Here is a 22,583-nt window from a genome sequence, read left to right on the forward strand (position 1 = left end):
GTGCAGGGCAGAGAGAGAAAGCAATGTCTGAAAACAAAAATGAAGCATGCACCTTCTGAAAACACTGGGCCTTCTTCCATCAAATGAAAGTCTTGCGTAAGGTTGACTTCTGCCATGACTTAATCTGCCTCATCTGTTGCATGCATTGAAGTAAATCTAGGCAAGCTGAACGAGGCTCTAACTCGTGCTCCACACAGCTCCCAATGTGGAAAGCACATGATGAACTGCAAAAAATTCTCTTTTCTGGATAAAAACAGTGTTTGTGTGGTATTTAGATAGGTGGTGCACAGCCCGTTAAGCCACCCAATGTGTGTTTTCATAAAAATATTTGGGCATTCTTGGCTTGATTGTTGATAAATGTGTAAAGAAGGTCGGCAGATAGTTTGTCCTACCAGTGTTCTCCCAGCTTGTAGAGCCATAGGAGAGAGAGAAGAAAAAAAAGAGAAATGTCACTCCAAGATGGCTAAATGACAGGAGCGTATAAGCTAGGCTCTGTTGTTCACAGCTGAAGTGAGGAAAATGGTATAACCTTTATACACAGGAAACGCGGCTCAAAAATACAGGGAGAGAGAGAGAGAGAGAGACAAGCCTGACTGAGAGGTGTGATTAGATACACATGATGCTGTCAGTGTGGCGAATTTTCTTCTTCATTTCCTTTTTTGAAGGGATTTGTTTAAGCACATTCAGTGAAACATATTTAGTATGGGACCTTTGAAATATGTCTTTGAGATGTTATGTATCTCTCTGAAGGTTTGGATCCCTCTGGATGGAAGTGGTGAAGACACTGAAAAAACTTCAAACAAGATCCAAAAGATTCAAATTTGAAGAAAAAAAATTAGTATAAAAAATAAACTTAGACACACCCCTCCCTCACTGAATATAGACACACTTAAATGTTGCATGAAGATTTTTAAAATTGGATTAAATCATGAGAAATACTCAAAAGAAATGAATATTATTATTAATAATCATACAGGTAAAAACCTAGAAAGCCCCCAAAAATTACAGACATTTTGAAAGAATATTGAAAAGAACAAGGAAAGCACGGTCCCCGCACCTAGCGCGTCCCTGCCCCGCCCACGTGTGAACTGATCTATAAATATATTAACAGCAGGCTGCTGTGTAGACCCAAACAGCAGCATTGAACTTAATGCAATCTCTCCCTACCGCATCCAGGTAACAAATTTGAAAATAAGAAACTTAATAGACACTGTGCGTCTCCGCCACCGGTTAACTGCGTGCTAAACTTTGATTAAGATGGTCCTGTGTGATCGGTTGGGGCACGGAACACCACTTACGGTCGATATAGTCAATACACACCATTATCTAATATTGTGGCGTTTTCGGTGAGATATTGCCAGCTACTTGGGAGATGACACGTATGGCGGTGGCAATTGGGCCCACAGCCGGTTATCTGCCTTCCCCTGTGTTTACTCTTTGGGATACGGGGAGTTTACTCTCCAAGATGACACAAAAGCCCGATTTAGACAAATTGTTTTCCACTCTGACAAGTACCTGACATTTCTAAAGACGAGGTACAAGTTTCCGCAGAGCATTTTTTTATTAAAGGTTCTTTAAAAATATACTCGGGGAAAGGGCCGAGAAGTAGAAGCCTGTGGAATATCTAGAGTCGGGGAAAAATCTGCGGAGGTCGGAGTTACGATTCGATCTTCGATATTTTGCCTGTGATTCTTTCGTATGTTGACATGAAAGGGGATTTCAAAGGGCGTGAGAAACGATAGAAAACTAAACCTTACACAGAACCCTACATGCATAACATTCACTGACTGTACACATCTCTATATACCAGTAGGAAAAGCTATGTCGGAGTTCTCTGTGTGTCGTCTATATTATTTGCCTTTGATGATTATACAACGTACTAACTGCTCAGTTTTCTGTATGATTGTAGTTTTTTCTTCGGATAGTCACTTTAAACACCTCTGCATAGTTATACCCCCCCCCCCCCCCGCCATAAACACACACACACACACACACGCACGCACGCACGCACGCACACGCAGCTCTCTTCCAGGAAATGAGAAATGATGACAATTTTGGGCAGATTCATACTTTTGCAAACTTCAGAACAAAAAATCAACTGATTTTTACTTTACATGGAAAATGATGCTGATACAATACAATACAATACAATACAATACAATACAATACAATAAATTTTATTTCATGTCGGTTATAAATTGAATGGAAACATTAGCTTTACAGCTATTCTCCGACTGATGACGCAGTGTGACGGAGTGCCCTGTCTTTTCTCCCTCTCCCCCTCTCTCTCTCTCTCTCTCTCCATAACCATGGTGACAGCCTGTCAAAACCAACTTGATCATAAATGAGGCATTGCTAGAATAAAATAGGCAAGTTTATTTCAATTAGAAGAAAAACTGTACAAAATGTTTGTGTTTACGAAACAAAAATCTAAAACAATCCGACCGATTCCATCATCTGAATGATCACTCATGTAAGATTTACTTTGGCAAACAAGATGTGGAATGAGAAGAGTCTTTTTCATATATTGTTTTCAATTCCCCAAATATAAATACAAGATGCCCATTCTTCATTCCATCACCTGTGTGCAATTAGCATCACATCTGCAAAAATATTTGCCAGCTACTAAGCAAAAGGCGAAAAATCTGGGAGAAGAATTCTTTCCTCTCTTTCCATCCTGTGGCTCAGAAATAAAACATAATGGAAGAAGATGGATGTAAATATCTCACCAAATGGGTTACATGCGCCAATATGGAAGCAATTGGGCAAGGCCAGCGCATAAAAATGTACGTTACGCCGAAAATCTGACATTTTCTGATTAGCTGAATAAAACGTTAGTGAAAATAAGGTGATTTCGTAAGAATTAAAGAGGTTACAAGACGACCTCTCGGTGATACTGAAACATGTTTATAGTCTTTAAAGAATATCTCACATATTAACATTCAATGCATTGGACCTTACGGTTGGGTTCGAGGCAACAGGTCTTTTTTAATAACTTCAAAGGAAATTTTCGGGAATATCAGAATTTGGAATGGGACTAAAATGGAACTGTGTGTAAGATAGGGTGGGGGTGGGGGGGGGGGGGGGTTAGGGTTCTGCACCCGTATTATTGTAATCAAGGTGATAACGAATACGCTCCGACTGATGCAAAACTTCGAGGAAGTCGTGTTTTTACACAAATAAAATCTGCGAATTTGAACCAGCGTATTTGTAGGCCTACTTTAACCAGGATTTATCTGCTTTTGACACGATTTCAACACAGTTTCCTCAGTTTCCTTTGATCAAATATGAAATTAATACATATGTATAATGAATGTGAATGTAGCTTCATCTTAGATTAGCTAATGCTTTTATAATAGGTTGTAACTTTTGTAAAAATGTACAAAAACCAATAAAGATTGATTGATGTGGGCTCATTATTGCAGTTGTCTGAATGACAACTTGTTTTGAAATTTCCACGTCCAATCTTATTAATGGACACAAAATCAGCAAGAGATGCCCGATGTCTAAACTTTTTGAGCAAAATCTTTTGTTTATATTTATTTTCTCTCTCTTTGATCATGAAGACCTTTATCCTTTTTTCCTGTTTATAAAGCGAGATATTCTTAATCTGTGCATCCCGCATTATCGATATATTGGACCATCAAAATGTTTAGTGAAAACATTCACCAAACCATACGAATATTTTCTAACAAAATCCAAGCAGCAAGAACGTTTATTTCAGACTGTGTGGACTACATGCTACATGCTGGGTCTAGGCCTACATGGAAAAAGTTTTGTAACTTTCCTCTCCTCGCTGTATCATTTTAAATCATTTTGATACAGCGAGGACATAGAATTCGGGCCTTAATTGGTGTAATTTGTAGATAAGATTTGGTATTAGAGAGTCATTGCAGTAGATAATTAGTGGGAATTTTACGATATCTCTTCCACCATGTCTAAAGCACGTCTCTTTTCTTAGAAAGCGTTACACCTGGCTATGACGTCTAAATATCCCAGCTTATTTATCTATTCACAAAAATAATTTGTATCAAAAGGTGCGAAATGTTCTCACTTGCGACTTTTTCTCCTTCGTTTACGTCTTCGAGGCGCGTAATTCGTATTTACTATATATCGCGTCTGCTTAGAAGACATTCAACCCCCTGACACCTAAAGTAAATACCTCAAAATGTTCAACATTGAATTATTTACTCTGCCCTAAGCCCTGTCAAGACTATTCCTTTGCCAATAGCCAGACAACAAAACACTGAAAAAGAATGCTTGTATTGCTCTCATAATCTCTTCCCCAGGTGTTGGAAAAGCCATGTAACTATGGCGATGACACGACGCGAGCTTGAGAGATACTTTAATAAAGATTCATGGCAAAGAAATTAAGATGTCAGCCACTGGAGAAAGACAAAAATGCAATAAAGTTTTCTGCCTCAGTGAACATATTAAAGGGACTTACTCGCTCTGAATATTGATAGCTTCGTCATTAATCTGGAAAGGGCGGGGCGAATTGTGCCGAAGTCTTGAGAACCCGGCCGAGAAATAGGCTTTCTTTGATATATTCGTTATTGCGAAGATTGAAAGTTATTTCTTCTTGAAATATTTTTTGTTGGGCGAAACAATCCACGTAATAAGTCCGCAGCTGTAAAAATGACATAATTGTTTTTCATCCATTAACCGTTAGGCCTGGGTGAAAAATTGATCTGAAACTATTTCCCTAGCTTATTTTTCATCGCCAATGCATTGAAATTAATCAACCGACTGTGTTTTACACATTTGGTTGCGCGCGGTGACCTCTGGCAGCAGGGGTCGGCCACGTGACCGCGTCAGCCAATCACAACCCGGAATTCCAATGAATAGGAATGTATTTGGAGTGCGAACGTGGGACAGAGACACAATGTTGTGATCGTTCAATTCAGACACCATCCACTCTCAAATGAGACGATAGATCAAGTCACAATGATCGCCAACGAAACTTAGAACATTATAAGTATTGTGAGATGCACAGAGGAGTTAGTATTCGACAGTGATCGGGACTAAAAGAAGAGAAAACTTCGGCCTTCACAGCAGGACTGAATTCAACATGGCGGACCAGCTAAGCCATTGGGCTTTGGCACTCATGTTGTTCTCGGCGTTATTTTGGAGTTCTATATCAGCCCAAAGTGACCCCTGTCCATCTGCTTGTGGATGTCTAGGTTCTACGGTGGATTGTAGTGATCGTGGGCTGACGGAGATTCCCCAAGATCTTCCCCAATGGGTGACTGTGTTGTAAGTAGTATTTCTGTTGTGGTTTATTATCATGGCCGATCGCTGCGTCAACTGCATACATTGGTTTACAAAGTTAGTCAGTTTTCGGTCAAAGTTGGGTATATTCTCGTCTCGTTTTCTGCTTAAGAACGTTAATTACAGCTCATAGCTGCTTAGGGTTACAGTAGCATAAAAGGTGTACAAATACATGAAGTAGCTGAATTGTTGTGATATTTTACACATTGTAAACAATCTCCGAAAACTTATCAAATATGTATTTTCATAGACGTGAATCACCTTGCAAATTCGTCATTAGAATGAAGTTAAAAAGAGTATATTTTGGTTCAGAGTTTACTTAAACTGGTCAGATAGAAGGGTTAGCTGAGAGAGAGGAATGCTGAGAAGAGTTTTACAATTAACAAACACGGCATGAAATTGATCTGAAACAGTCTTTATTGAACGGGGCAGAGAGTTCAGCTTTCACTCCTTGTGTTATAAGTGTTATGTGGATGGAATCTAAATTCAATAAATTTGTTAAGAGATATTAAGAATATGACAACTAGAGTGAAAACAGCCTTTTCAGCTGGACATTGATTATTTGATTATTTTTGATGACTGAGTTGACATATTTTCTGGAATCAGTGAAATGAAAAAGAAACAAATGTCCCAGCATTGTCTACTCTCATAGCCTTTTGGTGTCTGTATAACAAGAAAAACTGTGTTTTAGATATATATACATATTATTAAAAAAATATATATGTAAGCTTAAAAATGTAATGAAGGATGAAAAATTAGAAATGATCAGAGTTGACAGCCCAGAGAAAAAAGATGCTAAATATTCAGGAACTGAGCACTTCAGGAAGAATGTTCTCACATATTTTAATAGACCAGCTGTTCGTCTTATCCGTCTTCTGCTTTTATCAGCTTCTCTTTACTATATAGAAATTGTCTCAGGGATGAAAATGTGCAACTCCCATAAAAAAGTTCTTCTAATAAGTAAAAGAAAGAAAAAAATTTAAAGGGGATGTAACACCTGCAAGTAAATAGTTTCAGCAATATTTTTCAAGGAATATTATGTCCCTGATTATGGCGGGGTCACTGGGGCCGAGCAGGAGAAACAGCCACTCTCCAGGTGCAAAAAATAAAGGTTTCAGCTTGATTTCCCCTATGCAGCAACCATGAAAGGCTCATGGGTGATATTGTTATTGTTTTCTCACTGGTGTGGGAAGCTATTGTGTGGGGTATTCATACCAGCCAGCTGCATTGAATGGCCCCGGCTGTTGTGATACCCCAGCTCAACGCAATCCAAATGTGAGTGCCCGGGTTTGAGGGAGAGGCAGGAAACCTCTGCTCTTTTCTCTATTGGCGCTATGTTGTGTCAGCCGGAGAAGTTCTGTTTATTAAGCTGCATTCAATTCTAAGGCTCTGCCAAAAACGGCAACTACAAACATGGACTTAGGGAGAAAAATATTACATCTATTTAGCTGTGCAGCTTGGAGAATTCTGCAAAGTATTGAAGCCATGCGGCTCATCTGTACCTAGTTCCCATAGAAAAACACCATTCATCGCTTCTCTTGCTGCTCTTGCCTGGCCAACACATGATGGGTGTTTTTTATGGTTTCCTGAGGCCAGGATAGAGAGTATGTGTCTGTACCACAACATGTACAGTTCAGAATGAATCAAATGAATTATACACTGTTTGCGCACTTGAGTGTGCGTGCGTGTTTGAGAGAGAGAGAGAGAAAGAGAGAGGAGTTTCACCAGTGTTGTAAACCACCTCCATGAAACATTCATTACACACTCACAGGGCCCTGATGTAAAAAATTAACACACTGTTGTCTGTGTAGTGTAGTTATATCTTTATCCATTCTCTGGTCTCTAGAGATGTTTCATCTTGGCCAGGGAATGTGTATAATCAATGCTACTAGATGTTCCTCACTGTTCAATCCAGCCTGCAGGTGAATTGAGCAATAAATCACCACCAAATAAGTTGTTCTTCGTTAGGTCCAAATATCATCCCCAGATTGGCCATATAACTGATGCAGATGTCCTGACCCCGAGTTCTTAATAATTGAATATGCTGAAATATTCTTCTTATGGAAAATGTGAAGACGTTTTGCCTCATTTCTCACTGACAGCTTGGTTTTTTGAAAATGATTTTAATCATGTTTGGGTAATAGGTTATTTATGGTATATTCCTTTCCATGGATGAAGTCAGTTTGTGGATATGGTTTAACAATTTTTATTTTAATTTCAGGGATATTCAAGGAAACCAGTTGTCTTATATTCCACCGACTGCATTTGAAGGTTTTCCAAATTTACGTGAATTGTAAGTACTGTTGTAAACTTTAAGTTAAAATGAAAATAAATGCCAAAGCATGAGGCATGTAAGTGATTACTGACACAAAATGTTGCAGAATTTATTGAAGGAGGTTTTCATGTGTTCAAAATTAACTGTTGGGAAATATTTAATCAATGCCCCCTTTATGACTCTTATCAAAGAGAATGGTATTTGTAAGTATTCTTTAATAACTTTTTATTGAAAACACAATGTATCATTTTAACAATAGAGATTAATCCTAAAAGATGCCTTCTCTTTACGCTGGGCTATTGAAGTGTTCATTTTCCCCCCAGACCCCCTCTCTATCAAACCTTTAATGTATTCACACATTTGTGGAAATTTCAAGTGGGATTTTCTCTGTATTGGAAGTGAACATCTGCAAGTAGGCCACACTGAATTAAAACATACAAGCACAAAGATTGTTATAAACTATTTAAAAGACCAAATGTATTGAGTCATTCATAGGGAAAACTCTTTTAATGTTTTCTGGCTTTTGTTACTGGCTTAAAGTGTGTACTTTATATATCAATAAGTTGTGTGACAATTCAGTTGAAATGCTTGCCACCTTTATTGAAGTGTTTGGCGGTTGCAGTGTTCACCACTTCACTAACACCTGGGCGGCCACCAAGAACGTGCAGAACTTTGTTTATTGTTGTGGAGCTTGTTCCCACTTCCCCATGCTTATATATTGAAAGGGGTGGTGGTGGTTGGGGGTGGGGGGGGGGGGGGGGAGGGAGATGTATCTCTGATGTTCCAAAGAAAGGTACCTTATTCCTGTCCCTGGTTGTCAAGTTGTTGTCTAGATCTGTGTGCTCATTCAACAGGGCTGTTTTCTATTCTACCCGGCTGTCTGGGCTCTTTGACATGCGGGGTGCTTGGTGAGCAATAAGCGAAGAGTAATCCTACCATTGAAATGCGGGGTGTGAAAAGATTGGCAGGAATAAAGGCTTAAATGGTTGTTGTTGTCACTGAGGCAGAAGTGAGTACAAAGGGGTGCAGTAAAGCATCACTTGCCCCCCTTTTGTCCCCATGTCACAGAGGACCAGGGCTTATTAAGACCAAAATATTAATTTTTTTTCCTTCTCTTCTTCTCGCCCTCTCGCCAACATCCCCCATTGGTGTTCTTACGTCTTGGTCCTCCTCGGCTTTCTTATGTGGGTGATCTTAGAGACTACAATTACTGGATGTGATATGTGAAGGGAGGGGTCATTATTTGGCACAGTTATAGTAGGGAGGGGTTATTAGCTGGCAACCTGTACATTTCAGCAGGTGTAGAAGCATGTGGAATTATACAATGGTTGTGAAATTTGAAAAGACAGATAGATGTTATGTAAAATTGCCATGGTTACGTCATATTGTTGGGTTAATGAAGTGATGCTCTGGGTGGTTATTACTAAGATGGGAGGTTGCTCTATGAAGACCAACGCTGGTGATGACATCTTGGTGGTGGTGTAATGACTAGTGTCATTCTGGAAGACCGAGGGAAAGTACAGCTAACCAGCACTTACATGTCATTTTAACCATGGTATCATAGATTGGGCTGAAAATTTGGGAATAATTGATGCTCCTATCAGATAATGATGCCATTCCTCTCTCCCCGTGTCCCTCCCCCCATCATTATGTCAGTGCAGTGATAATTACACCTCACGGTTGTCTTTATAGCCTTAAAATAGACATTGGAGCTGGTTTACACTGTATGCTCATGTTAGGGCATTTCATTAGCTTAGAAAATGGGATTCTAGTTGTCTTTTGAAAGAACTGGCACTATGAATTGTGCACTGTGGGGCCCTATTGATAAAAAGCTTGTTTGTGTTCAACTTACTCGAAATTGTAAGTGATAGTTAAACCAGTAAAAAAAAGTATATCTATCACTTGTGGAGTATTACATTTTCATCTTATTAATTATTTATTTTGGTATAATAACACTGAAAAATGTTACCTCTCTGTCTCTTGTTGGGTTCTAGATATGATTTTCCAGGCAGGAGTCGGCCACTGCTATGTGATATGGTTACTGTGGTAGATTGACTGTGTTTGTGGCTGTGGTGTTTACAACAGTAGTGAGATATTTGGCGCCGTGAGGTGTTGCTCAACCCTCTCAATCCCAACCTGAGGATACAGTGACGTGAATGCTGATGTTAACTCTTTTCGGGAACTCGCTGCCTGTTTCCAGTTTACCACATTGTAACTGCAGTTTGTAGAGTTGACTTCTATTTTAGGCACAAGTGAATTTAAGGTGTAGAGAGTAGGGTGGATTTTGTCCTAATTAGGAAAAATGATGTTTGTTTTTTATCATAAAAATTATCATTTTGCTGCACATGGGAAATACTTCAGCTAGGTAGGAAAAGTGAGCGCAGGGTGGTTGAGTTGGAAAGAGCCGTTTAAAGGAATACTTAAGAAAGTGTCACTTCCCGCTTCTAAAGAAAAGTTACAATTAACTCCTGAGCTTGCCGTCCCTAATATAAAGGGATTATCATAAAAGAGAGTCACAACGGACAACTGCCAAGGTTCTATGAGGCGAGGTTAATAAGCAAGCTGTTACAAAAGGTCCTCCTGACAGCTGATTGTCAAAGATGATAGATTTATTTTCAATCGCTATTGATACTGTCAGCTAAGGTGGTGCCCCCTGTGGGGAGGCTTTTGACAGAGGCGAGAAAGTCACAATGAGGATTCTACCTCATAGGCCCCTATCAATTATATTCTCATCAGCCCTGTTGCTGAAACCGAGAGATGACTCCAGAGATACAAAAGAAGTGCAATTTTCATAACAACGGGGTCGCCCTCTCACCAAGAATAGCTTATGTGCCTTGAATAAATCCCAAATAATGATTCTTGCTAGCTACTTTTTTTTCAATATGTTGATTCTTGAATTTTTTTGGTCTGGATTCAAATTTTTGTCTTTGAAAAGAAGTAAAGAAAAGGTGCGTGTGATGCTGCAAAGAAAGAAAAAAGAACAATACACCCTTCAGACAAATTTATTAATTTGTTACCATTTTTGTCCAAGATTGGAATTGAAGGCATTTTCCCAATTCCATTCCTTTCTGCCTAGTCTCCCACTTCCCTCACCACATATTGAATAGAAGTTTTTTGCGGGATCATGGGCTCCAGTATTTATTGCGAAGAGGCTTACAAAGAGTTATCAGTCTCCAAATGGGAGGGCGGCTCGTGTGGTTTTCTCATGCACCGACTGATTGGTGGGCAAGAAATGTGCGAAAAAGCTCCCAGTGAACTGGTGGATTGAAGCAAACAGCTGCGAGCCCAGTGCATATATCACCTATATCAACCTACATGGCCGGGAGTTCTTATTTCTATGAAATGTTACCACATATTAATGGCTCTGATTGGTTTTTCATTCCTACTTAACCATCGGGAAGTGCTGTCCCAGCTTTAAAAAAAAAAGAAGAAAAAGAAACAAAAAAATTAAGTGGCAGGAAAAAAATGTGCTTGCAAAAAAAATAATTGGTAATTGGTTAGAAAGTGTTAGAAAGAAACATGACTGTAAAAATGACAGAGATAGAAAAAAAACTTGATTGCAAAAAAAAAAAAAAAAAAAAAAAAGTTCAGTGGCTGAAGTGCTGATGTGTATTTTGGTTGATGGAGGTGGTGTGAAGTCACCTGTAGTAGTGAAGATACATAGGAGCCTGCATTCCACTTAACCTGTCACTTCTTATTAACATGGAGGCTCCTTAAACCTTGGGATATAGTCAATGAATTTGGGGGGGGGGGGGGGGCTTTTACTTCTTATCATTGAGAAAGAGATGCACTGAATGAGTGGTATAAATTGTTTTATATAAACAGTTAAACTAGGATTTCAGTTTATAGTTAATGTCTGAATTTATCAGAGAATCACTGTTACTTCAGGATGCTTTTTTCATAGATTTTAATAGCAAACTTGGGATACGTTTTGATGTTGTTCTCAAAGGAGGAGTAATAAAATTTTTGAAAAGGGATTTAGTGAATAAAATGGACCAGGTTGGAGGGGGGGGGGGACCTTGAATGGGGTGTGGGAAAGGGGGGGTGGGGTGAGATCAACATATTGCCTTGCAGAAGGGACCTATATTTCAGGTGTTCCAGGAGAAGTTAAAAGAGACAGGTGTGCATTCTTCTAGCATAGGTGGCTACTTACTGGTTAGATTGTATTCATTTCTATGTAGCAGTCATTTCTGGATTGCAATCACATCCAGGTGCCAAGTAATAAGAGGTAGAATTGTCAGCTCACTTTAACCAGTAATAAAGCAACATTGTGACCAGGAAAGAAACATTGTATCAATTGTGACCAGGTGAGGTAATTGTCCAGTTGTCCACACCTGGACAGAGGGGACAATTAAGACTGATTGAATTTTAAACCTTAATTAAGGAAACCTGTCAGCTCCATATCACACCAGTAGTTCTTGTTATTGATTCTAATCCACAATCAGGGCCCAGTGTGGCTTGGTTAGATAACAAGTGGTGGATAGTGACCTAGGGTGTAATTACATCCATGCGGCAGGTCCTGACAGGTGTCATGTATGGCCCCAGTTGTGGATAATTGCATGTTTAACTTACCTTTTTTGAACTAGCCTAATTTGTCCAGTTTTGATTTATACAAACTTCAAGGACCAATTACAACAGTTTTTGTTTCTGTCATGACTTGAAGAAAACAGGTGCTGGTTCCGATGCCTGTGACATCAGATTACACCACATATACTCTTTGTACATGATAAAATCAAAGCACCATGTTGTGGTGGCAGCCATGTTTGTCCAGCTACCCCCCCCCCCCCCCCCCCCCGTGCTGACCTAGCTACTGGTTCCACTTCACTGATTTGAGTGATTGATTCTGAAACAACTGAACCTTTACAGGTGTGAGGTGTTAATCAATATTTAGATAATTTTTCTGTTTCAGATAGTTTGTATTATGCCTATATGATAGAGTAAAAAAATTAAAGCTTTGTCTTACTGATTTTTCCCTTTATAATTTTTTTGTGATGAGAAGATAAAAATGTTGGAATTGTTGAGAGGGAGCAGAAGGTTACAGGCGTATCTAGGAAAACAAGATTGGCTTTAACTGGAATGAAATTCAGGGTAATTCAATCACAAGTCATGTTAACATATTTTGATCTTTTAACCTGCATTGATTTTGTCTGACCTAACTCAGCACTGTTCTAGGACAAGTGATTGCTGAAAATGGGGGAAGTGTGTTGATTTATTGTTCCAGCTAATAAGGCACATCTTTATTACTTTGTAGGCAATTCATCAATTTAATTAAAACAAATGTGTTAGATAGTCTGGCATAGGGGCGCAGATAGCTAGAAATCTTGTGACCTCAAGCGGCTTATATCATACTGCTGTGGTTGAAAACAGGACTAATCTAGATAACAACTTGTCTAATAGATAATCCTATTCAAAAGGACAAATTACAAAGCTTTCTTTATGGTAAGACTTGGTTAGCTCCCATTTGTGGTCACTGGTTAACTTTAGAGTGAATCTTGTAGAAAACAGCAGAGGTAATAAAATCTATCTGTACTATCCCCCCTGTCTCTCCTGGTGGCATGCTTGGTTACCTCTCTGCCCATTACAGGGTGAGGGTAATCACTGAAATTGGTATTTAATGGTTTCATTCCTACTTAGATTCTGGTATGGAGTGAGTGGGGAAACTATTGTGTTGAGTTGAAAGTGGATGTTTTTGAGGGTTGTGGGGGTATCCCTTAGAAACTCATGGGTTTAATTAACTTAAAAGTAGCGTGCTATTTCTTCTCACCTGGTCATTTACAACTTTGAATAAATTCGGATGAACTGTGATTTAAAATTTAATTTTATAGAGGTATCAGGGCCAGATGTCAACTGTTGTCATCTGGTATATGTGTATGTATAGAAGAAATCAAAATGTGGTGGAAGACTGCATATAAATGTTTAAAAATTGAATATGAAATCCTTATATTTCTATATTAAATTAAAGAAAATATATACAAAATGGACAAAAAACTTTATTCTCTGTTTATTTGCTTCAGAATAACAAAATGTTTGGTTTTATGTCTTAGTTTTTTTATAGCTGTTTGGTCTTCTGAAAAAATAAGAAAGAAAAAAAAAAGCAATAAAATTAATTTACCTCTATAATGGGAAGAAGTGAGCAATTTCCTCCTCATGGTTTATATAATCATAAGCTGTCAACCACAAGGCACAATTCAGAGAAAAGTCTTAGGAAGTCTACATATGACTGTACTAGAACACAGATCTGTGGACTTCTATGCACCACATGTACTCAACAAAATGACCTGTAAAAAATATTTATGGTTCGTAAAGAACTTTTACATTTTAATGGAGAGGCTATGAGAAATTTCTGCAGTTCAACTTATTGAAAAGCATCATTTAATTTTAGCTAGACTACGTGAAGCATTTCAAATTTCAGATATAATTATATGAAAATATTTATAATGTTGCTGTCACTTGAGTTTGATGAGTGGCAGTTGGTCTCCATGTTGAACCTGAGTCTAAACCATTGGTTGTATAAATCATACACAATAACCCTAGATCTTAATTGTTTACCTAAATATTTATCTTGCCATGATTAATGTGTTAATATGACATTAATGGTCAATATTGTTACTAGGATTGAGATAAACTGTTAACACCCCCCCCCCTTTCTTGTCCATATTGTTCATAACTGAAGAGAAACAAGGTGGTTATGAACTCTACATAGCTGTGATTTAGTTTATGTAAGTGGTTGGTACGATAAGTGTATTCACTTTCACTATTGCATGTTTAATTGATTCTAGGCAACAAATAGACACAAATACACAAACTGTAGCTGTTTTATATTTTATTGGCCAGCAGAGATGATAAGTGAAGGGGATAAAGGAAAAAAAAATTTTGAAGGGCCCTGGAAATGGTTTATGACAGTGTTCATGGAAGCTGGTTTCAAGCAGATGAAATGTGTAGGTTTAGTTAGAGATCAAAGTTGACCAGGCTCGGGGAGTTTGATAAGAGATTAGATCTGTGTTTTTGGTGGTTTTCTGAATCAGGCAGGGCACACATTGTAATTGATAGATTTCAAGGTTTGCTGCTCAACTAATTACCAGATAGTGCTGTTCAGGGGAGGGATGTTTCTGCACAGAAAATTACACTCAACCGAAATTTTTCCCCTTGGGGATATAATGTAAAAAAAGTCGTTTGGTTACAGATGTAAATCAAGAGAGCAGAGAGTGTTTGTTACTTAAGAGACATGACATTTGACTCCTTTTTAAACACACCTGGAAGGTAAAAATCACGCTATCCCTTGAGAAACAAGTTTTTTTTTTACTGTCATTGTACAAGAGACAATAAAAAAAAACTATTTCATTTTTTTGTTGTTTGGTTTTTTGGTAAGTTCTTTATGAAACAGAGGAGAACAGGTGGCATATACTGAAATAAGACTAATATTATAACTGGTGTCAGTGACTTGTATTGATCAGACGAGGGTTGGCTGTCATTCTTTGGCAATTTTAGAACCGTGTTTGATATCCAATGATGCAGCATCACAGGTGTTCCATGCCGTGGAGTAACATATGTACTGCTGAAGGAATTGAATTTGAAAAGCTGATGAAAAGAACGTCAACCACCTGAACAACTTTGAAGGAAAATTAATGTTTAATTTGCATGTGTGGATAATTTTTATATAGAAACCTGTTGATTGGTGTTGAACACTGTACATAGATTGTAATACGGTTGACTTTGACGTTAGAAGCGATTTCATAGTTGTGTGACATGGATGCTCTGCAGGTGTTGCTCTGTAACAAAAAAGGACTTTTTCATAAATTTTTCATAATGATTGAACAAATATGGTAATAGTTGACAATATTATGGGTTTTGTATTATACCAGTCATCCTGTTAAATAATTAAGCTTCCTGCTTGCCACAATTATGAATTAAACCGAAGTAAAGGGCCAGCCATTCAAGGTAGCTGGTTTTGAAGGAAACTGAGCATTGGTTGCATAATGGGTCCATTGAAAACAAACCACAAGTTTAAAGAGGCCCAGGTGTGAAGTGAATAGAGCGCATATCTTGGTAGCCAAGACTAGAGTGTGCTGACGGAATAGAATAACCCACTTCAGCAGCTTAGTGCTTATCTCCAGGGAATCTGATTGGGGCTTGGGGGGAATAGTTAAGTTTTGATTTGTTTTCTTACGCGGAGTGATGAAATGCATACTGCTACTATGGGGCAATGGTGTGAAAACGTGACTGAGAGGGGAAAGTTTGAGTTGCTATTGGGATTGGTTCTTTTAATAGCAAAAAGGCAATGCAATAAGTTCAATAAAGCTGGGCTGATATTACTCTCTCTCCTACCTTTTCTTCCATGATTTCTCAACTGTTATTTCCTTTTCAAAAACATGAATATATTTAGCATTTGCTGAGAGATCAGGATCTGGAGGCAATACTATACATTCTTTGGGTATTTCCCTCTCTCCCTCCATCCCCCATTAATGTTTCCTATCAGTAGGACATATTATGAATAAATGTCTGAACTAAATATGAATATATTAAGAGAAATCTAAAAGAACTGTATTTTTTTTTTTTCAGGAACTTAAACAGAAATCAGCTGACCAGCGTCAATGCATCAGTATTTTCACATCTACCAGGATTGCAGGAGCTGTAAGTACAGTTCAAAATCCTCATAATTCTTTGAAAATAATTCTTAATCAGTAGATTTTTTTCATTTTTTTTCTGTGGCTGTAATACTGTTATTTATTTATTTATTTATATTTTGGGGTGTGTGTGAATGGGTTGGGCGTGGCTAGTGAAAGTGAAAGTTATTTGGACCACAAATGTCGTGAAGAATACTGTGTGGTCTGTGTGTGTGCTAGTCTCAGGAGTCAGGGAGTGCTTTCCTCTTGTAAGATTTGATCTGGATTACAGGACAGCCACCTTTGGTCATCTCCAAGAAATGAGCTAAGAGGGTGCAGTCTCTGCCTCTTGAGGGTCTTTTTTATGGCTGCTAATGTCCATCTTGCGTTTGCTCTCCTTGGCTTTGGTTTGACCCGTTACATGGCCTCACTAGCCTCATGCAATCTCAAGATTTGACTCTCTCCGACTGATGTCTTATTGGCATGTTCCAGGTGGAAAAGACTCCCCAGTGTTTGAGCAGTTTTGATTATATAATTCATTTTCTGTAACCTGTGTATTGTGCTGAAGATGGTTTTAATCTAAATTTCAGTTCTAAGAGAGTTGTGCTGTGTGTGTGTTTGTTTGAGAAAGAGAAAGAGATGAGTGACTCCATAAAAATTCGTGAAAAAAATCTGACAGGTCAAGTTCTGTTTAAATCTGCACATTTGTGTGACATGTCAGTTTAACATCATATTTGGGGGATCATTTGTGTCCCAGATAGCTTACCATATTGAGTTGGGAGGCAAGTTTTTGACCTAATTTGATGTTTTCCCGTTCTACCTTCTTTTGACTCTTTACAATTTGGATGGTATCTTGACCCCTTCTTTTGTTCAGTTTTTATATGTTAGACCACAAATAAATTACCCCTTAATTTTTTGTTTCATTGAATCAACCCCTCTCAAATGGTTGATTTTTTCCATAAAATTAATCTATTCATTTCTTATGATCGTCCAAAAAAATTCGTAATTTCGTGATAAAAGAAACCGAAACATGCAAGAAGAAAAGTGATTGATTGAAATCCTTTTCTCTCTGAATCATTTAATTAGATTGTATTCATTCAGAGGTCACGTCTTGACCTGAGCACATGGAATGGGATGTTGTTTTACCAATCAATACAAAAGTTTGGTATCATTTTGGTGGGACGCGGGGGTGAGTGGGTGCAGAAATAGGGAGAAATGTGAGTTGTGTAAACACAAAGCCCTCTGTGGGACTGAGAAACATAAATAGCATTGGTTTTATTGAACGGGGCTTAAACTGTGGGTCTTATAAAGTGTCCATCAGGCAGAAACACATTCCACTCATTTTCTTTCACTTTTAAAGTGAAAATATGCCAGAATATTGAAGTTGAAAACAAAAAGTTCTGTTTTGTATGAGGTAATTACAGCAATAATCTCCCAGACATAAATATGTGACTTGGCAACAACAGGTTAAATTCTTAGCAGACGACACTGAATGGCTGCATTTCAGTTTATTTCATGGCTGAAGAACGGAAACTTTTTCAGTTCATCTCTGTTTCTCTCCCTTTTAACATCATAAATGCTGGTGAAATTATGTCAGTGATGACTTGGTCTAGTTTTATGTTTAATTTCGAGTCAAAATTACTTAGCATTTATCTAGAAATTGTAAGACATAGATAACAGATTTGAAGCAAAAGATGGTTAACCTTGTTTGCGCATATGCTGCCAATAATATAAATTTTGAAGTTTTATGCTCAAAATAATTCTTAAATTTTCTTTTCACAGTTCATACAAAAGAAAGAAAAAAATCAAGTAATGAAAGTATAGGTAGTGTCAGCAGATGTAGTAGAAATTATGTAGTTAAATTGACACCCAACACCTTGGAGCCAAAACAATTTACGTTCATCATTTGGCTACTGTGTCCAGTGTAGGGGTCCACTATGATGTTTGTTAAGTTAGTAGGCCTGGCGTAATTAGCTACCAGTGTGGATATGGTCCAGTTCAGCTGTAGTCTGCTGGTGGAGGTGACAGTGGCTGATGACACTACTTTTGACTCCTCAGCTGCTCAAAAACAACATTTAATGGCCCTGGTCCACCTCCTCCATCATGATACTCCATAGTACTGTCCCCGCTGGCCAAACTGAGCGTTGAGAGGTAGTGTGTGAGCCGTGGAAAAATGCGCCTGTATGGTAGTTAATCAGGGATTTTGAATGTGAGGGTATAATTTTCCCCTGTTTAAAATAATTAATTTTTTGTAGTTCGTTGAATAATTGTCTAAAAAAGATTATCAAAAGGTGAAAGGTGATGTGAAAATTAAATTACTATGAAAAGTTTTTGAACATTTTTAAATATTTTGTTATTACGCAAACATTCTTGTGAGAGAGAGAGAGAGAGAGAGAGAGAGAGAGAGAGAGCTAATAGTTTTTACCATATTCATTTATTTATTGACTTTTTTTATTGCATTGCCTGAAAGCACCCTTTTCTTCTTTTGTTTCATTATGCAAGTTATAACTCAGTAAGGCATCTTATTTGGTCAAAGTTATGACTGTACTGTATTATATTTTTTCTCTTTTCAGTAAAATTGGCAATAACATGTTGACTGCTATGCCAAAACTAAGATTGAAGACTGAACTGAGGGTGTTGAATCTGTAAGTATTACTATGGAGTGTCAGTGGTAGCATTTAAACTGGGTGTCTCTGTTCTTGACTTCAACATCTGATCTGCTGCGAGTCGGAGTTCACTAAGGCCGCATTGACAACAGCAGGCTAATTAGTCCGTGGATCAAATATGGCCGACCCACTTGTTTGCTTGTCGCATAATGATTTAATATATTCAGTGTCTATAAGGGGATTAGGCAACAAGATTTTAAGTGGGTCGCCATATTTGATCTAAATACTAGTTAGTCTGCTGTGCTGAATACAGCCAAAAACTTGGTCTTGAATTTTCAAGTTCAGTTACCAGTCTAAAGTCCTGCTCCTATACAGGCCCAGGTGTGTGTGTTTTAGGTGTAAATAAGACTGTAATGTCACCAAGCCTTGTCATCCAGGTGTCACAGATACACACTGGAACATGGTAGAGGTAAACATCTCCTCCGAGAGAGTGGCTCACTATCTGATTAAACAGGTGTTAGCAAGATAGGGAGACCTGTCCCCCCCCCCCTCCCCCTCCTTCTCTCTCCCCCCTTCCTTCCAAACCCTTTAGGTTTTTGAAATTGGATTTTAAAAGTGGGACAATTGATAATGATTATGATAATTTGATAATGGAAATGTTGATGCTTATTTCTTGCTGCTTAAATAAAAAAAAATAAAATGGAATAAAAAATATCAAATTTTAGCTAAAATGGATTTTGAATGAAGTATAAGTATTTTGAAAAAAAAAATGTAGAAGGCAAATGTTAAGTCTTAATATAACATGGCGAAGAAATAAATGAATAAATGACCTGGTAACATTCTTGGAATGTTGGACTGGAGTGAAATCAAAGAAAAGTGCCGTGGATGTCCAACATGGCAGCCATGCTTGGCCTCTAGCCACTGCGCTGTGAGCAGAGTTGTGTGTGGAACATGCTAGTAGACAACCTGTCCAGAAATGAATACGACGAGGAGATGATGTACACATAGTGACAGAGTACTGTGTGTGTGTGAGTGTGTGTGTGTGAGAGAGAGAGAGAGAGAGAGAGAGAGAGCAAAGGAGTGTAATAATTCTTATCTCAAAAGGAGAGGAATGTCCTTCATAAGTTAAGAAGTTTTCAATTAAAAAAAATACATAAAATTTGAGTTAAAAAGACAGATGCACCAAAAATATATATGGAACAAAAAAGAAAATTAGACCAGACATTTTTTGTTCTTCAAAACCCGTAGCAGAGTCTCAGTTACAAAATTTCCTCCCCAAAAAACACTGCATTCACCACTCTCTGCTTGAACACTGGTGGAAATAATTAGGTCAGAGCTGTCAGCGTAGCTGTCAAATCTGTGAAACTTGAGGCGAGCAGGGAGGAAGATGACAAGTCTTCAACGCCCTGAACACCACAGCAACAAATTACATCCAGTTATTGGCAGAGAGCGTTCCTGATATCCACCCTGAGAATGGCGCAGTCCTGAGAGGAGGATATTGGTGATCCACAGGGTTGACAGGGTACCCTTGGGGTGGAAACTTGAATATTGTTGAATTGTCAAATCTTAAAAATGTGTGAGATGGGACAAATGATTGAAGTTTTAAAAAATAAGTGAATGAATGGATTAAAAAAATAAAAAAAATTAATAAAGTAAAGTAGAAAAGCAGTCAGACATTGCAACCTCTGCCACGACGAATAATTAAGTAATATTAACCATAATTTAATTGATTAATTAATTATTTAATCAACACCAAAATCCGTCCATGACTTTATGCATAATGTTGGGCACAGGCAAACAAACAAACCAACCCACAAACAGAAGGGAAAACATAACCTCTTTGTTGGAGGTAGTAAATAAAAACTGACAGCTCAGAGCTGGACCAGAAGACAGCAGAGGGAGCTTCCTGCACTCTTCTCTTCCATCCTTTCTGTCTTCTCTCACCATGCCCTTCTCTTGTTGGACCTCATCTGAAGTCAAATTTCCACGTCACTTTTTCTAACCAGCTGCAGTTTATTTCTGTCCCTTTTACAGATGTCTTTATTAACTTGACAGTGACATATCACCATAAGTTGCTGACAATTTCATGTAATAGGCTTTTATATTAAAGAAAAGAGAGGGAGCAAGTGCCTTGGCTGCTGAATGAAAAAATGACACATGAGACATAGAAGAAGAAGAGTTTTTCTTTTAGTCTTTGTTATTTTGAGGTTTGGCGCGTTTAGAGCTAGCATGCTGGTAGGGGATTAGATTGGATTGGAGTGGCATGTAAGTGGGAGGGGGTAGAAAAATGGTTTGAGTCTTTCTTCCCATCTTTTTTTCTCTCTGTGCGTGTGTGTGCGTGCGTGTGTGTGTGTGTGTGTGTGTGTGTGTGTGTGTGTGTGTGTGTGTTTGTGAGAGAGAGGGTTCCTTTTCAAAAGATAAGAAAGGGATGAGGGGAAATCTCTGAATTGCATTTCAAAAGTTGTGGAAATTATATATGGAAATGAAATAGTGATACAAAGGAAATTTTTCAAAATAATTGAGTTTGAAATTATTGAGATATCTGAAATAATTTAGACATTCAAAACACGTGAATAGTTTTAAAGAATTTACAGGGAATGACACTTATCCTATCAAAATTCACAGTGAAATATCAGGAGGCAAATTTGACAGATTGCTGACATTTAGGGTTTCATATCAAAGTGGAGGTTGACTTCTCGCAAGAAAACAAACATAATTGGACAGTCTGTGCTTTATGAAGCATGTTTCTCTATGTTATGACAACATTTCAGTAACTTTTATGCCATTTAAAAAAGGAAAACTTCTAAATTGCCGTCAAGCCTGGGATGTTTTTTTCATCACTTAAACATTTTGCTTCTAAGGTCCATGGAAAAAAAATCATAGAGGACAATAAAAGTTGAACTGGACAAAATATCAGCAAATAGCCTGCGGCAGCGGCAAATATTATAATTTCGGTCCATCACTGATGTTGGCACGGAGAGCTTGTTGCTGATAAACATATCTACAAAACTTCACCTCGCGTGTTTTCTGCCTCACTACAGCAGTGTTGATCTCTCCCCGCCGGCAGTAACAGTATCATCAGCATTCACCACACCACTGGAACTAGTAACATTAAAGTGACTGCTTCCTTCCAGCTGCAGGGGCTGAGGCCTTGTGGCTAGGGGGAGAATTCCTCTACTCCTGTCTTCATCCCTCTCCAGGGCCAGGCAGAATAAAATAAAATGCCCTTGTCAAGCATTTGTATGATTTAGAAGAGAAGGGGTAAGGGGGGGGGGGGCTTGGTGTGGCATCGCATGTTTTAAGAAAAAAGAGAAGTCTTATTTATGAATATTTAAAAGATGGGCATTATCTGCCCTGCTGTGAGGTATGAGATTTATGGTGCCAGTGGATGGATTTGTGTACAGTGATGCTAAACCAGGGTTGATTTTAACCAAAGTTTTTCTGCTGCTGTGTTAGTAGTTAAACATGTGGCTGGCCATGCATTGAGTTTGTCTTGGGGCCCCCTGCAGGTCTAATGACACGTGCTGCCCTCGCATGAGATCTGCCAATCTGTCATCTAGCGATATCTCGGAGAAATATGATCAGTCCATGATGGAATGTTAAGGCCAGGGCTTCATCATCATTAAAATATTGTTGATTTTTGTAGGGTTTTCAAGATCAACTATTTTATTGTTCACCAAAATTTCACTTTAAACTTGGGGCATGTGTATGTTTTTTGTTTTTTAGTAAAAGCCTTTTTCTCCCCTCTAAAGTCTTAAAAAGACCAAAACAATCTTTCCTTGAATTTTTTAAATTGTCAATTCGAAATCTAGTTATATATTTGATTTT

At 38.2% G+C, this 22,583-nt stretch overlaps 1 protein-coding gene across 3 annotated transcripts in view; it reads left to right on the forward strand.

Moving 5' to 3' along the window:
- The first annotated feature begins 4,830 nt into the window (after positions 1–4,830).
- Positions 4,831–22,583, forward strand: part of LOC106169476 (uncharacterized) — a 38,860-nt gene continuing 21,107 nt past the window's right edge. For all 3 annotated transcript variants that reach the window (XM_087014821.1, XM_087014822.1, XM_087014823.1), the window contains exons 1-4: positions 4,831–5,256; positions 7,493–7,564; positions 16,106–16,177; positions 18,723–18,794. In XM_087014821.1, coding sequence (XP_086870947.1) covers positions 5,072–5,256; positions 7,493–7,564; positions 16,106–16,177; positions 18,723–18,794 — 401 coding nt within the window. In that variant the 5' untranslated portion in view covers positions 4,831–5,071. The remainder of the gene's footprint in view (positions 5,257–7,492; positions 7,565–16,105; positions 16,178–18,722; positions 18,795–22,583) is intronic.

Source organism: Lingula anatina, chromosome 6 (assembly GCF_051362555.1).
Source record: "Lingula anatina isolate TDL-2025a chromosome 6, LinAna3.0, whole genome shotgun sequence".
In the NCBI taxonomy this organism is placed as follows: Eukaryota; Metazoa; Brachiopoda; class Lingulata; order Lingulida; family Lingulidae; genus Lingula; species Lingula anatina.